General features: G+C 44.4%; 1 protein-coding gene across 1 annotated transcript in view; it reads left to right on the forward strand.

Moving 5' to 3' along the window:
* Nucleotides 1-12,845, forward strand: part of MET (MET proto-oncogene, receptor tyrosine kinase) — a 426,751-nt gene that overhangs the window by 373,393 nt on the left and 40,513 nt on the right. Inside the window, exons 16-17 of the mRNA XM_086919386.1 lie at nt 2,877-2,957; nt 8,090-8,271. Coding sequence (XP_086775512.1) covers nt 2,877-2,957; nt 8,090-8,271 — 263 coding nt within the window. The remainder of the gene's footprint in view (nt 1-2,876; nt 2,958-8,089; nt 8,272-12,845) is intronic.

The following is a 12,845-nucleotide window of genomic DNA, read 5'->3' on the forward strand; positions in this document are numbered from 1 at the left end:
AGACCCTTCACAGCTTGTTGAGGTGATAGGGATAGGGTAAAGGCAAGGGATTCGGTGCCCGTGATGGTCTCCGTGTGAATGACTGAACGCGTGAGAGATTTTTTCACCACGAGGGCAACTCCTCCCCCTCTTCCCTTAACTCCATCTTGTCTATAGATGTTATACTCAGGGGGAATGGCTGCAGCGATGTCCGGATGAGAGGACTCATTGAGCCAAGTCTCAGTGAGCATAAGACAGGTAGGATTGATCGTAGAGAGGAGATCAAATATCTCCTGTGTATGTCTGTGCAACGACCTGGTGTTGAGGAGTAAGCAAAGATGTTTAATGCTACACTCCTTCGCGTGGCACATGGGAGGAGGTACGCTAGTAAGATGCCAATTACAGCCTGGGCATTTATATTTACCCCTATAGCGACCAGGAAAGACTGAGTGACAGGACGCCTCAGCCATGCGCAGGGAATGGAGCTCCTGGGATGAGTACGACAACATTATAGTGCAGGGAGGATGTAAAGACCAAGAGAACCTGCCACGCCGTACGCCTCCGGGACGCAGACGGGCAGGACTCTGGCACGACTCCGGCGCAGATCCGGCGCGTCCGCAGTACGCGTCCGCTGCGCAGAGGGAGGGAGGAGCTTTTTATAGCGCTACTAGAGCGCAAGGGCGGAGAGTCCTACCCCCAAGATGGCGGCCAAAATCAGATCCCAGCCCTCGGCGTCAATACTCGGCCGAGGGCGGTCTGAAAACCCAGGCAAGGGGAAGGGAGCAGGCGAAGCGCTTACAAGCGCTAGGAAGTCTCTAGCAAGGCAGCAACACGCTTATTAATCAAGCGCGATCCTAAACTGCACACAGTTTTAAAATGACTAAACACTAAAGTCAAACACACACAAATAAAAATGTGCCAAGAAAAGAAAGGAGACCTCCCGGCTTCCGCCTCAGGAGGGAAAAGGTTACTATTCTTAACTCCACATCTACGTACCTTGAAGATATATATATATCGTTAATGGACATATATATGGAGTTATGTATATTAAAACGTTGCTTACCTCTAGAAACTTACCATCACAATATTTTTGTCCTCGATATTCTTGACACAATATTTTGTGCCACAATATTCTTTCTAAACACCATTCAAGGGGTGTGGAATATTCAATCCATGGCAATGATGCCCTAGAAAGTTTACGAACACCCACAAACATGGTAGTTTGTGACCCCTTCCCACCATAGGAACAATAAAAGATATGCCCAGGTCAGGGGATGGGTAAATACCTTTCAAGGGTGGTATTGTGGAGGAAACAACCGCAAAATTTGTGTGCATGAAGAGAGCTCTCAGTGAAAAAAAATATTTTCTAGGTGAAATAAAAAAAGCGAAACAATAAAAGCGATATTGCATAAATGAGAAGAAAATACTCAATGCATAGCCTTCCATCGCGTATAAATACTCAAAGTTAGCTTAAAGTCACTTTACATGGACATAATTAGTAATTCTCATAACTTTCCTGACATGCTGACAGAAGCCTACAATTGTAGCAGGTTTCCAGCAGTACGCTTGAAAAGGCTTGTGAATTCCTGATATTCATTAATCTGCACCCATGCAAAGATGTAAACGAATATCTTTGTGAATTTAGTGCTGAACCGTGAGTGAATACATATAGTATCAAGTGAAAGAATGATGGATTGAAGGGGCAGGTGAGAGATCAGCAAGTGCATAGATGAGGTGGTCTGTGAATATTCTTGCAAAATGCCAGTGGAAGAGAGATGTTCTTTGAGGTACTGGGATTGGCAAGATCAAGTTGTTTTAAAACCACTATACATTTGTAGATGATGCATTTTACTTTCTCCTATATATTGGGATGTCTGAGTTTACAAAACAAATGCACAGGCTGTTAGTCTTAGTCCTCATAAAATATGGTCTACATGACTACATCATATTTTGCAAAAAGAGAATTCTGAAAGTAAGTAACAGCTGCCAAAATACTCTTTCTGCGGTTGTTTAGAGGAGGCTAAGAGTCTCTCTAGGGGACATACGCCGTCTCCCAATTTCCTACTTACAGCTTTTAAGAGGCTGATTAATGTTATGCCTTTCATTCTGTCACCACCAACCAAGCATGGGGAAATGTCATCAGTTAAGGACAAACGCGTGTACAGCATTGCTGCATCCCCTGAAGATAAAAACACATATATCTTTCTCTTTCTACACATTTGTATGTGTATATGTAACTGAAAAAAACAAAGTGATTTTATGTTTAGGTTCGGTAAGAATATCTTACATTAAATTAAAACTTAAGAATTCACTGAGAAAAACAAAGATTAAAGTGATGTTATAATTAAGTGAAAATATCAGTTGAAACAACGTTTTTTTATACTGTAAAAAAACACTGAAATTCACCAGTTATAGTTACCTGAAGAAACTTAAATTCTAACACCACTAGGCACAGTCTGGTCATAAATGATGTAATTTCAGGTGTCATCAGTGAGATTATTTGTGATGTCAGACAACATATCATGAGAGGTTCTGGACTCTATATTATGGCAAAGCAATGTTTAAAACTCTGTACTGTGGTAGAATATATTTTAATTATTGAATCACAAGGATTTCATTTCCATTGCAAAACTGTGATGTTGCTTTCTATTGAACTGCTACGAGCAAACAACTATCAAGGGTTCACATCCCTGTTTTCGGGTGTCTGTTTCTTGATACAACATATTGCTACAAATTCTTCTGCCATACTCGTTTCATATGGTTTCCCATTCTTACATTTAACATTGTTAAATTAATGATAAATTGTGTATGTTACAGAGGTCCTGGGTAGTGAAAAAGCAACGGGAGACCCTAATCCTTATTGAAGCTTTATATATATTTTTTCATTTTAAAACAAGGGCATTTTGGATGTGTTTATCATGGCACACTGCTGGAAAATGACAACAAGAAAATCCATTGTGCAGTGAAATCTCTCAACAGTAAGTAGAATAGGTTTATCTGTAGGATGTAGTTACTGTTTATAAAATAAGAGAAAGTATCTGTTTATTATATATTTTGCTTATTTGAACTGTTGCCCTGCTGCTTGTATTGTACTATGTGTATGTGTGTTTTAAGGAACTCAGCACGGTTTTTGCTCATGTAATACCATTGCTATCTGCAGATGGGATGGTTGCATTTCTGATGACAGTATAATACCAGTGATAGTCATTATGTGTGAGGCACTGCTGATGCCTTACCTCTTATCTGTGTGTGAGTCTGTGTGTGTGGAAAAGGTGTGTGTGTGTGTGACTGTTTGCGAATCTCTTCTATTTGGGAGAAAAGCTGACATTGTTTCTGATGCCTATGGTCTATGGACCCGCTATTTCCCTAATCCCCTAGTCCTCTCTTCGCCCATGGTGTTCTTTTGCCCCTTTGAATTCTTGGAAACACTGGCCTTCTTGTGCTCAGGCTAGATTAGGTTAGATAATTCTCTTCTAAAGGTCAAATGTACATCCCTGTTGTATTTTTAGTACTAGCTAGTGAAGTGCACCAGTTCTGAACCAAGCATTGAAAAGTACAGAAGGCTTTAGAAAGAGAAACACCTGTCGTATGGTTTATACTTTATCAGTAAAACTGTGCGTTTGGACAACATAAACATCAAAACTGTGCAAGACTGACTTCGTGCACCCCAACAGGATTTACTGTCCGTAGTCCTGGTTAGCTCACAGTGCACCACCTGTACTCCTAACCTCATAAGGTAACAGGTGGTATGTGCAACCTCAGAACATGACAACCCTGTTTCCCAAGGAAATCGTGGAAATAGATCCGTCCCTTTCGCAAGTAATGCATGCCCAAAGAGAGACACAAGAAATACTTGACTTGGCATTTCAATTATTTATTGAAGCATTATGATTCTTGTGTAAAATACATGCACTGCAATAATTAACAGAAGGAAACAAAACAGAGTAATTATAATGTCAAGAATGGTAAAGAAAATGAACAGTTCAACAACTGTGTTGTTACACCGATTATATGCTTACATATAAGTAAAGTTATGCTCCTACCTAGCGCTCCCTATCCTAGTGTGCTAGTGTGGTTGAATCTGTCAGGGAGTTAGATCATCCTATGGTGATCTAACTCACCAGTTAGCAGTTTCATCGGGGCCGGTCTTGGTGTAGAGCTGAACACAATCCATCTCAGGACCTTAACAGGATTCAGCTGAGCTGGAATTCCGGCATGGGTCGACCTCAACAGTATCAGCAAAATGCTTCTCTGCTTAAACAAAGTTGTGATGTCATTTATATAATAAACTTCAACCATGATGCCGAGCCAGGCCGCCATTATTGATTCTATCTTTACAGAGCTGTCGCCAAGCATACAATAACAAACATCAACATTGTGTGCAGTGAACTTAGCCCTCATACAGAATGTTTAAGGCATTTGATAATATGATGACCAAGAAATGTAAATGTAAGCAAAGCCATTTCAGAGAACATTGTCCCATATAAGCATGCAAACAAATATGTGTCAAGTGTCAACATTCAAGAAAGATGTCAACTTCAAACATGGACATGTATAATGGTGACATTCTTCTCAGACCTAAGTGACCACATAAAATACACCATGATTGAGACACTTACGAAAGAGAACTTTTTTATATGGTTTTTGTGTCTAGGGGCAGAGAGTTGCAAATAGAGGGTGCAAGGCCCAAAAACAGACTTACCACCATTTGGTTGTCATTAAAAATGGAGTACCTTCAGGAGTGCCAAACGGTAGGTAACTGAGGTGAAATTCCAAAAAGGACCAGTGTGTTAGACACATCGAATTAAACAGGAGAATGTCATTGATGGGGAACTAAAGGGGAGAGGAGGACAGCAAGTGCCAGACAGAGGAAGAAACCGCTGAGAAAGCACAGCTGACAGAAACAATCCTGTAATCCTGCATGGATTCCCTGTGCTCAGGGGCGTCCCTTTATCCCCTGTGGCCACACTATATGTGTGCTCTTTTTGCATGTGGAATTCCCAGTGGTGTTCATGCCTTTGCCTTATAAGTCCTACACTGTCCTTGACACCATGCCTGGAAAATTTCACCTCCAATCGTGTCCATTTGTCCTTTTTCTCCCTGTGCCTTTACCTCCTGGTTTCGTTTGATGTTACTTTGCTGTCCATATTTAGACTTGACTTTCTGCATTACCCATACTAGAGGATATATATGTGACTCCCACTATGCCCAATAATGCCCTTGCCTATGCTGATCCCTGCTTGTGCCACATCGTATCTGCCACCCACTGCTGCGTCTCCAGTGCCTCCATGTTATCACACACGGCCTTCTCTTTCCTCTTCTTTTATCCCCTCTGCTTTTGAAGGGCTTATGACTCATGTGCCCTTACATATCCTTTGAGCATCTCATCTCACACCACTTTTATCCCCACCAAGGTTCCCTTCTGTCACCAACTGGTATGCTCCATACCTTCTGTGACTCCCCTCTGCCTCCCATGCCTCCCTCACAGTTCCTTTCCATTCCCCACTCAATTCTCGTTCCGGTCTCCTTGGTCATACCTTCGTACATGCCTCCTCTTTCAAGCCTCTCCTATGCCCTTTTGCCTCTCCACTGCTTCACTTCCCTAGATCTTTTGTGAGTCTATACCCATTGTGCAACTCTGCCTTACTAACCATGCCCCCCTTGTTACACCTGTCTCACTACCCTTCACCTGCATCAACTTGAAACTCTCACACCATGTGAAATTCTGTCATCATGAAACACTCATCACCTTCACATATGCACCAGCCAGCCTTCTAATTCCCCTACTCTTCCACTGTGCCTCTCTTGTGATTTACCGCCAGATGAACTGATCTTTTTCTGGTCACAAACACTTTGAATCCGAGTTGGGAACCATAGAAAATGTTTTTCCTAAGTACCAATCCCTTTTCATGAGTTGGTAGAGTTTTAGTAAGTCCTGAAAGTGTTTAGCGACTGGATACTAATTCGGTATTTGGAAGGGGCATCACTTCCAAATACTGTTTCTGTACCTTCTGTATCAATAGTTTACAACTTTAATTTTGGCCGCAAACTATTGACATTTTACCAACCTGTAAGCTGGTGTGGCAACTCATTTACTCATATCCAGAGGAGAAAGGGTCCCTTTAGGACTCCGTCCCCTTTGTGAATTGCTAAAAAGGTTTCTGGGGGAGCAGCAATGGTCTGGGGGACAACCTACACTCTCAGGGAAAAAAAATAAAAAAAACTTTTTTCAAGTAGCATCGTTTCCTTTAAGGCAATAAGGATGTTTCAAAAAAATTAAAATAATTTAAATGCAGTAACAGACATGGTGGTCTGTTGACTCTTGCAAGCTGTGATTATGTTCAGTTGGAGTGAGTTGCATTTGATAAAAAGGTGACTTCTGGACAGGTGATCATCTCTATATTTGACAGACGGAGTACCGTCATAATAGCATACTTCATTTCCACTGTCATCCAGATGTACGTTACTCTATTTGTCAAACTTTAAATCAGGCCTTAAGTCTTTCAAAGGACGCTTCGATCTCAAAAGGGATGAAAGAAGACAGCTGGAAATGAGAAATCAACACTGGGGTTTTTCCTCCTACAACAGAATTTATGACCGTAAACTTACAACTAGTAACTTTGTTGAGATAGGTGGAGATCTCTGCCACCATGGTTGTGATATTTCAAAGAATAGAGAAAAATATTGAAGTTCTGTATCTAGAAAAATATATTTTAATGAAAAATATGAAAAATATAAATATAAATGAATTTAAAATATTAATTTTTTTAACCTAGAAGTTATTAAAATAAAATAAAATCTGACAGCACATTAACTCATCGCATTCAATCTGTATTAAATGATTAAATAAGTAAAATATATTAATTTAATTTATCAATAATATTTTTAAAATAATATTTTTAAAAGTTCTACCCTCACTAACTTTTAATGTTATTTAATATCTATTAGCATCTATTAATAAATATATCTGATTACCCAACATTATTGAACATATTTTAATAAAAGGTAAAATGTTTACTTTTTTACAAAGGTTATTTTTTAACATTTTAAAGTACGACTTACCTAATACATATTAAATCAGATTGTGACCCACACTCGATCTGATTTTTGCTGACTGACCTAATGTACATAGGCTGTTCCGCAAAATTTATTTCTGGTCACAAAAATAGTTGTGAATTCCAACCAGTTTTTGAAGCCTGTACAATGATACATCTAGCCCTAACATCTGACAAGGGAACTACTGTTCCTTGATGGTTACACCAGGGGCTGTATTATAGTGTTAGACATATTTCCCCAGAGTGCAATGGGCATGTCCACCCGCTTTGTGCACCCACGAAGCACCATGGTATTACAGAAGGGGTAGTAGATGCTTCTTCTCCCACTTCTGCAATACTGTTTGTGCTGGTGCACATGTAGCACCAGCACTATTTTGGGAGGGTGTTCTCCTTATTTACCTAGGGGCATGGTCCCATGCAAATGAGGGAATCCCTTTGCCTCTGTGCCCACGCATTATTACTGATGCGGCCATAGAGGCAAACAGGTGCTTAGGAGGTACACTGGCAGTGAGTCACTGAAAGCTGGTGCATGGTTGGTGCCCAATCCGAGAGTAGCCCTCTAGCGGGGGAAAAGGGGTCCCATGGAGGCATAGGGGTCCATGCAGGCATATGCAGCCACACACTACATCCACCTGCAGAGGGATCTCTGTCCCCTTGTTAAATTGCAGGTGGATGGGGTCTGCACTGTGAAAGAAGGCACAGCTTGTAAGCAGCCGCTCCATCTTTCAATTAATGCAATGTCCTCATGGCTGCCCTGCAGGAAGAACAAATGTATGAAAACTGGGTGCACTATACCGATCTGGCCCAGGCGCCCTTTTTAAAAGGTGCTTGTGGCGTAAACCGGGACTGTCCGCCTGTTCTATAATCGGGACTCAGGTCTTTTCTTATTAGTCCAGAAAAAGGAACAACATCTACACTATACAAATGTTTATGTTTACTTCTAATGTAACAGAAAGAAGCACATAATCATGAACAATTTCTGCATGTTTTGCCACAAGCAGATATGGGGAAAAAAATGTGTACAAGAAGATTGATTCTCTCATTGATATTTCCAGGAATTACAGATCTAGAAGAAGTAGCTCAGTTTCTAAAAGAAGGTATCATCATGAAAGACTTTGTTCACTCAAACGTGCTCTCACTGTTGGGAATCTGCCTCCCCAATGAAGGGTCTCCTTTGGTTGTGCTGCCATACATGAAGCATGGGGATCTCCGGAACTTTATCAGGAATGAAACTCATGTAAGTAGTGCACCTTTGTGATGAAATAAGTATCTGAAAGTAAACAGTTCCACCAGTAATTATTTTAGTATCTTCTATGAAAATCTGTTATCTAATGCAATTTATAAAGTATCTTTAGACTGCATAACTATTTTTGTTTGGAATCAATATCCTTTAAATCACAATGTGTTTGTACGTTGAGTCAGGCAGAATTGGGCCGGGAAATCTACAACCATATGGCTGAGATACCCGCCACCCCCTCTCAACACAATCCCCAAAGGAGGGAAACCGGAAACAGTTCTTGAAGTTTTTGGAAGAGGGAGGGAGTGACCCTCCCCGGCCGTATTTATTAAAACAAAATTAAAACATTAAACAGTTTCATATTAATGTACAATTTCATTACCACATTGCGATGTTTGGCTAACCTTAACAGATTCTCTAATACAGAGGTTCTCCTAGTCGAACTAACAACCTACAAAACATTTTCTTGAAATATTGAAATTGTACATCCTAACGTTTAAGGGCCAACGGCAAGGTCGTAACCGGTGTCAAGATCCCTAACCAGAAATACCCCCCCCCCCCCACTTGGGAGGGGCGACAGCACTGAGGCGTACCTCAAGTGCAACTACCAATTTCCCTTGACTTGACGGGGGCCCCAATAAACTCGACGCCACTTAAAGGTCGTTCGAGGACTCGTGTGAGTATCTAGAAGGTAGCGTAGACCTCCCCCCAAACCCCACACCACTTACCACATCTGCCGTCGCAGACGTCACTGGCCCCGGGAAATTCCCCAGGAGGGGGCTGTAACCCCTCCTACACAGGAAGGGGCCTTGACCGCCTTTCCTTTCCTTCCGGCGGCCCATCCTTAGAAGGGACCGCCTCCCCGTTGAGGGGCCAAAGGCCACCTCTCCCGAGCGCTCCCATCCGTGTTGGGTGACGCCCACTCATAGGGATCTTCCAATTACTGCTCACCGATCATGACCTTACCGCCCGACCAAAATAAATACGACAATGCTAACTAAACCAACAATACATTGGCCACTATGACCAAATAAGCATGCTCATAAATGGACACTAAAACCGAATATCTTTAATCACAAAACATACATAAAATCGACCAACTTTATTACACACTCAATATCAACACGATAATACCACAACCTGTAAACGAAATAGAATTATTGATCCATTTTATTACAAACAACTGACTGTCTTCAGGGGCTGGTGGGTGGGTCAAAATTGGCTCTTCGTTCCGTCTCGAGCTCACGTGCAGCGAGGGGGTGCAGCTTCAGAGCACAGGAACAAGAGGATGTCTTCTGGTCTTGCGTCCCTTTTTATCCGTCTTCAGGGCGGGCGTAAACCCGCCCCTGCCTGCCCCGAGGGCGTGGCCAGCCGCGTCAGTGTCTAGGCCAGCCCACTCTAGGGCGGGAAAGAGCGCGCCCCGGCTACGCCGCTTCGGGCATACCAGCCGAGACGCGCCTCCCGCCCAAAATGGCTTCCCGGGGGGATCGAGGTACTCTGCCATACGTTCGGGGGGACCGAGTGGTCGCCCCTTTCCATATGGCTGAGATACCCGCCACCCCCTCTCAACACAATCCCCAAAGGAGGGAAACCGGAAACAGTTCTTGAAGTTTTTGGAAGAGGGAGGGAGTGACCCTCCCCGGCCGTATTTATTAAAACAAAATTAAAACATTAAACAGTTTCATATTAATGTACAATTTCATTACCACATTGCGATGTTTGGCTAACCTTAACAGATTCTCTAATACAGAGGTTCTCCTAGCCGAACTAACAACCTACAAAACATTTTCTTGAAATATTGAAATTGTACATCCTAACGTTTAAGGGCCAACGGCAAGGTCGTAACCGGTGTCAAGATCCCTAACCAGAAATACCCCCCCCCCACTTGGGAGGGGCGACAGCACTGAGGCGTACCTCAAGTGCAACTACCAATTTCCCTTGACTTGACGGGGGCCCCAATAAACTCGACGCCACTTAAAGGTCGTTCGAGGACTCGTGTGAGTATCTAGAAGGTAGCGTAGACCTCCCCCCAAACCCCACACCACTTACCACATCTGCCGTCGCAGACGTCACTGGCCCCGGGAAATTCCCCAGGAGGGGGCTGTAACCCCTCCTACACAGGAAGGGGCCTTGACCGCCTTTCCTTTCCTTCCGGCGGCCCATCCTTAGAAGGGACCGCCTCCCCGTTGAGGGGCCAAAGGCCACCTCTCCCGAGCGCTCCCATCCGTGTTGGGTGACGCCCACTCATAGGGATCTTCCAATTACTGCTCACCGATCATGACCTTACCGCCACAGGCCGGATAGTTGACCGGCTATCCGGACCCCCCAAAAAGCTCCTACCTAAAGGTCATGCTTCAACGTTTTTAACCATGCTAAGAGGTCTCCTATGAGTAACTCATTCCCCACCCGAGACAAATGCACACCATCCCCCAAATACATACTGTCATCCTTAATACAGCCATGCGGAATAGAATGCAATGTCCCGGAACGGAACAACCTACTCACTTTGTTATTAAGCTTTCTAACAGAATGATTCAAAGCAGGAATAGAAATAGCCCCCCGCCACACCTTTCGTGGGATCATATGGGACCACGCAATTGTGCACCCCGGAACTCTCTTCGCCAACCAACTTACAGTGGAAAGCATTGCCTCCAGGAGAAGTCGTCTACCAGTGGTGACCAAATCATTGCCCCCTAAATGTACTATGACTATAGACGGCGGTGACCTCGTCCGCCCTAACAAATCCTCAAAATATGCTTGAAACTGGTCAATACAGAGACCGCCTCTTCCGTAGAAGGACACCCTGTACCCGTATTCCCCAGCTACGTGAATCATGTCACCTGCTTTGAATACGTCCGCGGCACGCCTCACGTATGAGTGGCCCACGACCCACACCTCCTTTTCCACAGCCGGTGATGTCTGACCGCTGGCCCGGTGTTGGGTCGACTGCATAGTCCGCCCCGCCTTGCAGGCTTGCGCAACTGAAAACCAAACAAAAACAAGAGGCGTGAGTACATCATTACAGCTTTACAACATGTGCAACCGCACATACCTCTTATAACAATTGGAGGACCAACGCCCCACTCGTTTCACTTGTTCAACATTAAGACCCCTGGCTGTAGCTTCCGTAGCAGCCCCTATCCGAAAGGAATGAGTCCCAAACTCGCCCGGGTTCAAGCCCGCAGCGGCAATTGACATCGCAAGCACCCGCTGAAACTGAAATTTCGTCAGTGGGGTGGCGTCCGCGTGTCTCAACAAGGTCCCCCCCCATAATGCCACCCTTCGTGCTAGGTAATCTTCTAAACACTTTACCGGACACATGGAGGACCCGGGAATCCTGCGTATGATTATGCAGTCACCCATCCCGTCTTGGTCGGTCTTGGACCTGACAAAGGAAACAGTCATTGCCTCTCCTCTGATCTGAACGTGTTCTCGGCACAAACCCCCCGCCACATCCTGTTTGTTCTTTGCCACCAGTTCGCTTACCCGCATCGCCCCGTGAAATGCTAACATAAAAGCGGCTCGGAACATCACCGCCTCAAACTGAGATGAACATGTGACAGTGAGTGTAGCCAACAACTGGGCCAACCTATCCAAACCTATCGGGCGCCTCTCATCTATTCTGCGACCCTCAAGGCGTTGCCACCCACGCAGCGCTTTCTGTACAACGAAAGACGCTGTCGGGTCCTGGATACATTGGGCCCTGGCAACAAAGGAAATAGCAGCACGATGCCTCTGGGCCGTAGCCACCGATTTCCCAGCCCTACGTAAGGACATCAGAAAATTCACTACCCAGTCCTCATGGCCCCAAAGCCCCTCTCTATCAGTCCCCAAAAAGGCTAAATAGGACCGAAACGCCCCTTCATATGCCTTCCTCGTCCTTGGTGCTAGACTCTCTCCCACGAGGTGACGAAGTTCGGGGCACCGAGAGACCAGAGAGCTTCGGGAAAGGGTGCCGGCTCTGGGTCCGCTGAGGGAAGGAAACCCGAGAAAGCCTGCATATGAAAACGAGACAGTGCATCAGCCGCCTGATTCATTACCCCTGGGACATGTTTTGCTCTGAATAGCACATTCAGTTGCATACACAGTAAAACAATTTCTTTGAGCAATCTTAAAATCAGTTTACATCGCGCTGCCTGACTATTGATGCACTCGACCACGGTCATATTGTCAGACCAAAATATCACAGAGTGATCTTTGAACCCTTCTGGCCAGGTTCTCAGGGCCACCAAAATGGGAAAAAGTTCCAGGAAAGCAATATTACTTGTCAGACCATTGTCATGCCACCATGTCGGCCACCTTTGTACCGACCATTTTGTGCCGAAGATGGCACCAAAACCTATACTACCTGCTGAATCTGTCCATAGCCCCAGCTCTTCAGAGGACACGGCTGGTTTGTTCCAGATGACTCGACCATTAAAGTCCGCCAGAAATGCTAACCAAATACGCACGTCCTGGCGGACCTCAGCCGATAATCTCGTGCGATGATGGCCCTCCTTTAGGCCGACCATCGCTTGGGCAATTGAACGAGAAAAGGGGCGGGCCATCGGTATAACTCTCAGGGCAAAATTCAA

The sequence above is a fragment of the Lissotriton vulgaris genome, chromosome 1_1, assembly GCF_964263255.1.
Source record: "Lissotriton vulgaris chromosome 1_1, aLisVul1.2, whole genome shotgun sequence".
Taxonomy (NCBI): Eukaryota; Metazoa; Chordata; class Amphibia; order Caudata; family Salamandridae; genus Lissotriton; species Lissotriton vulgaris.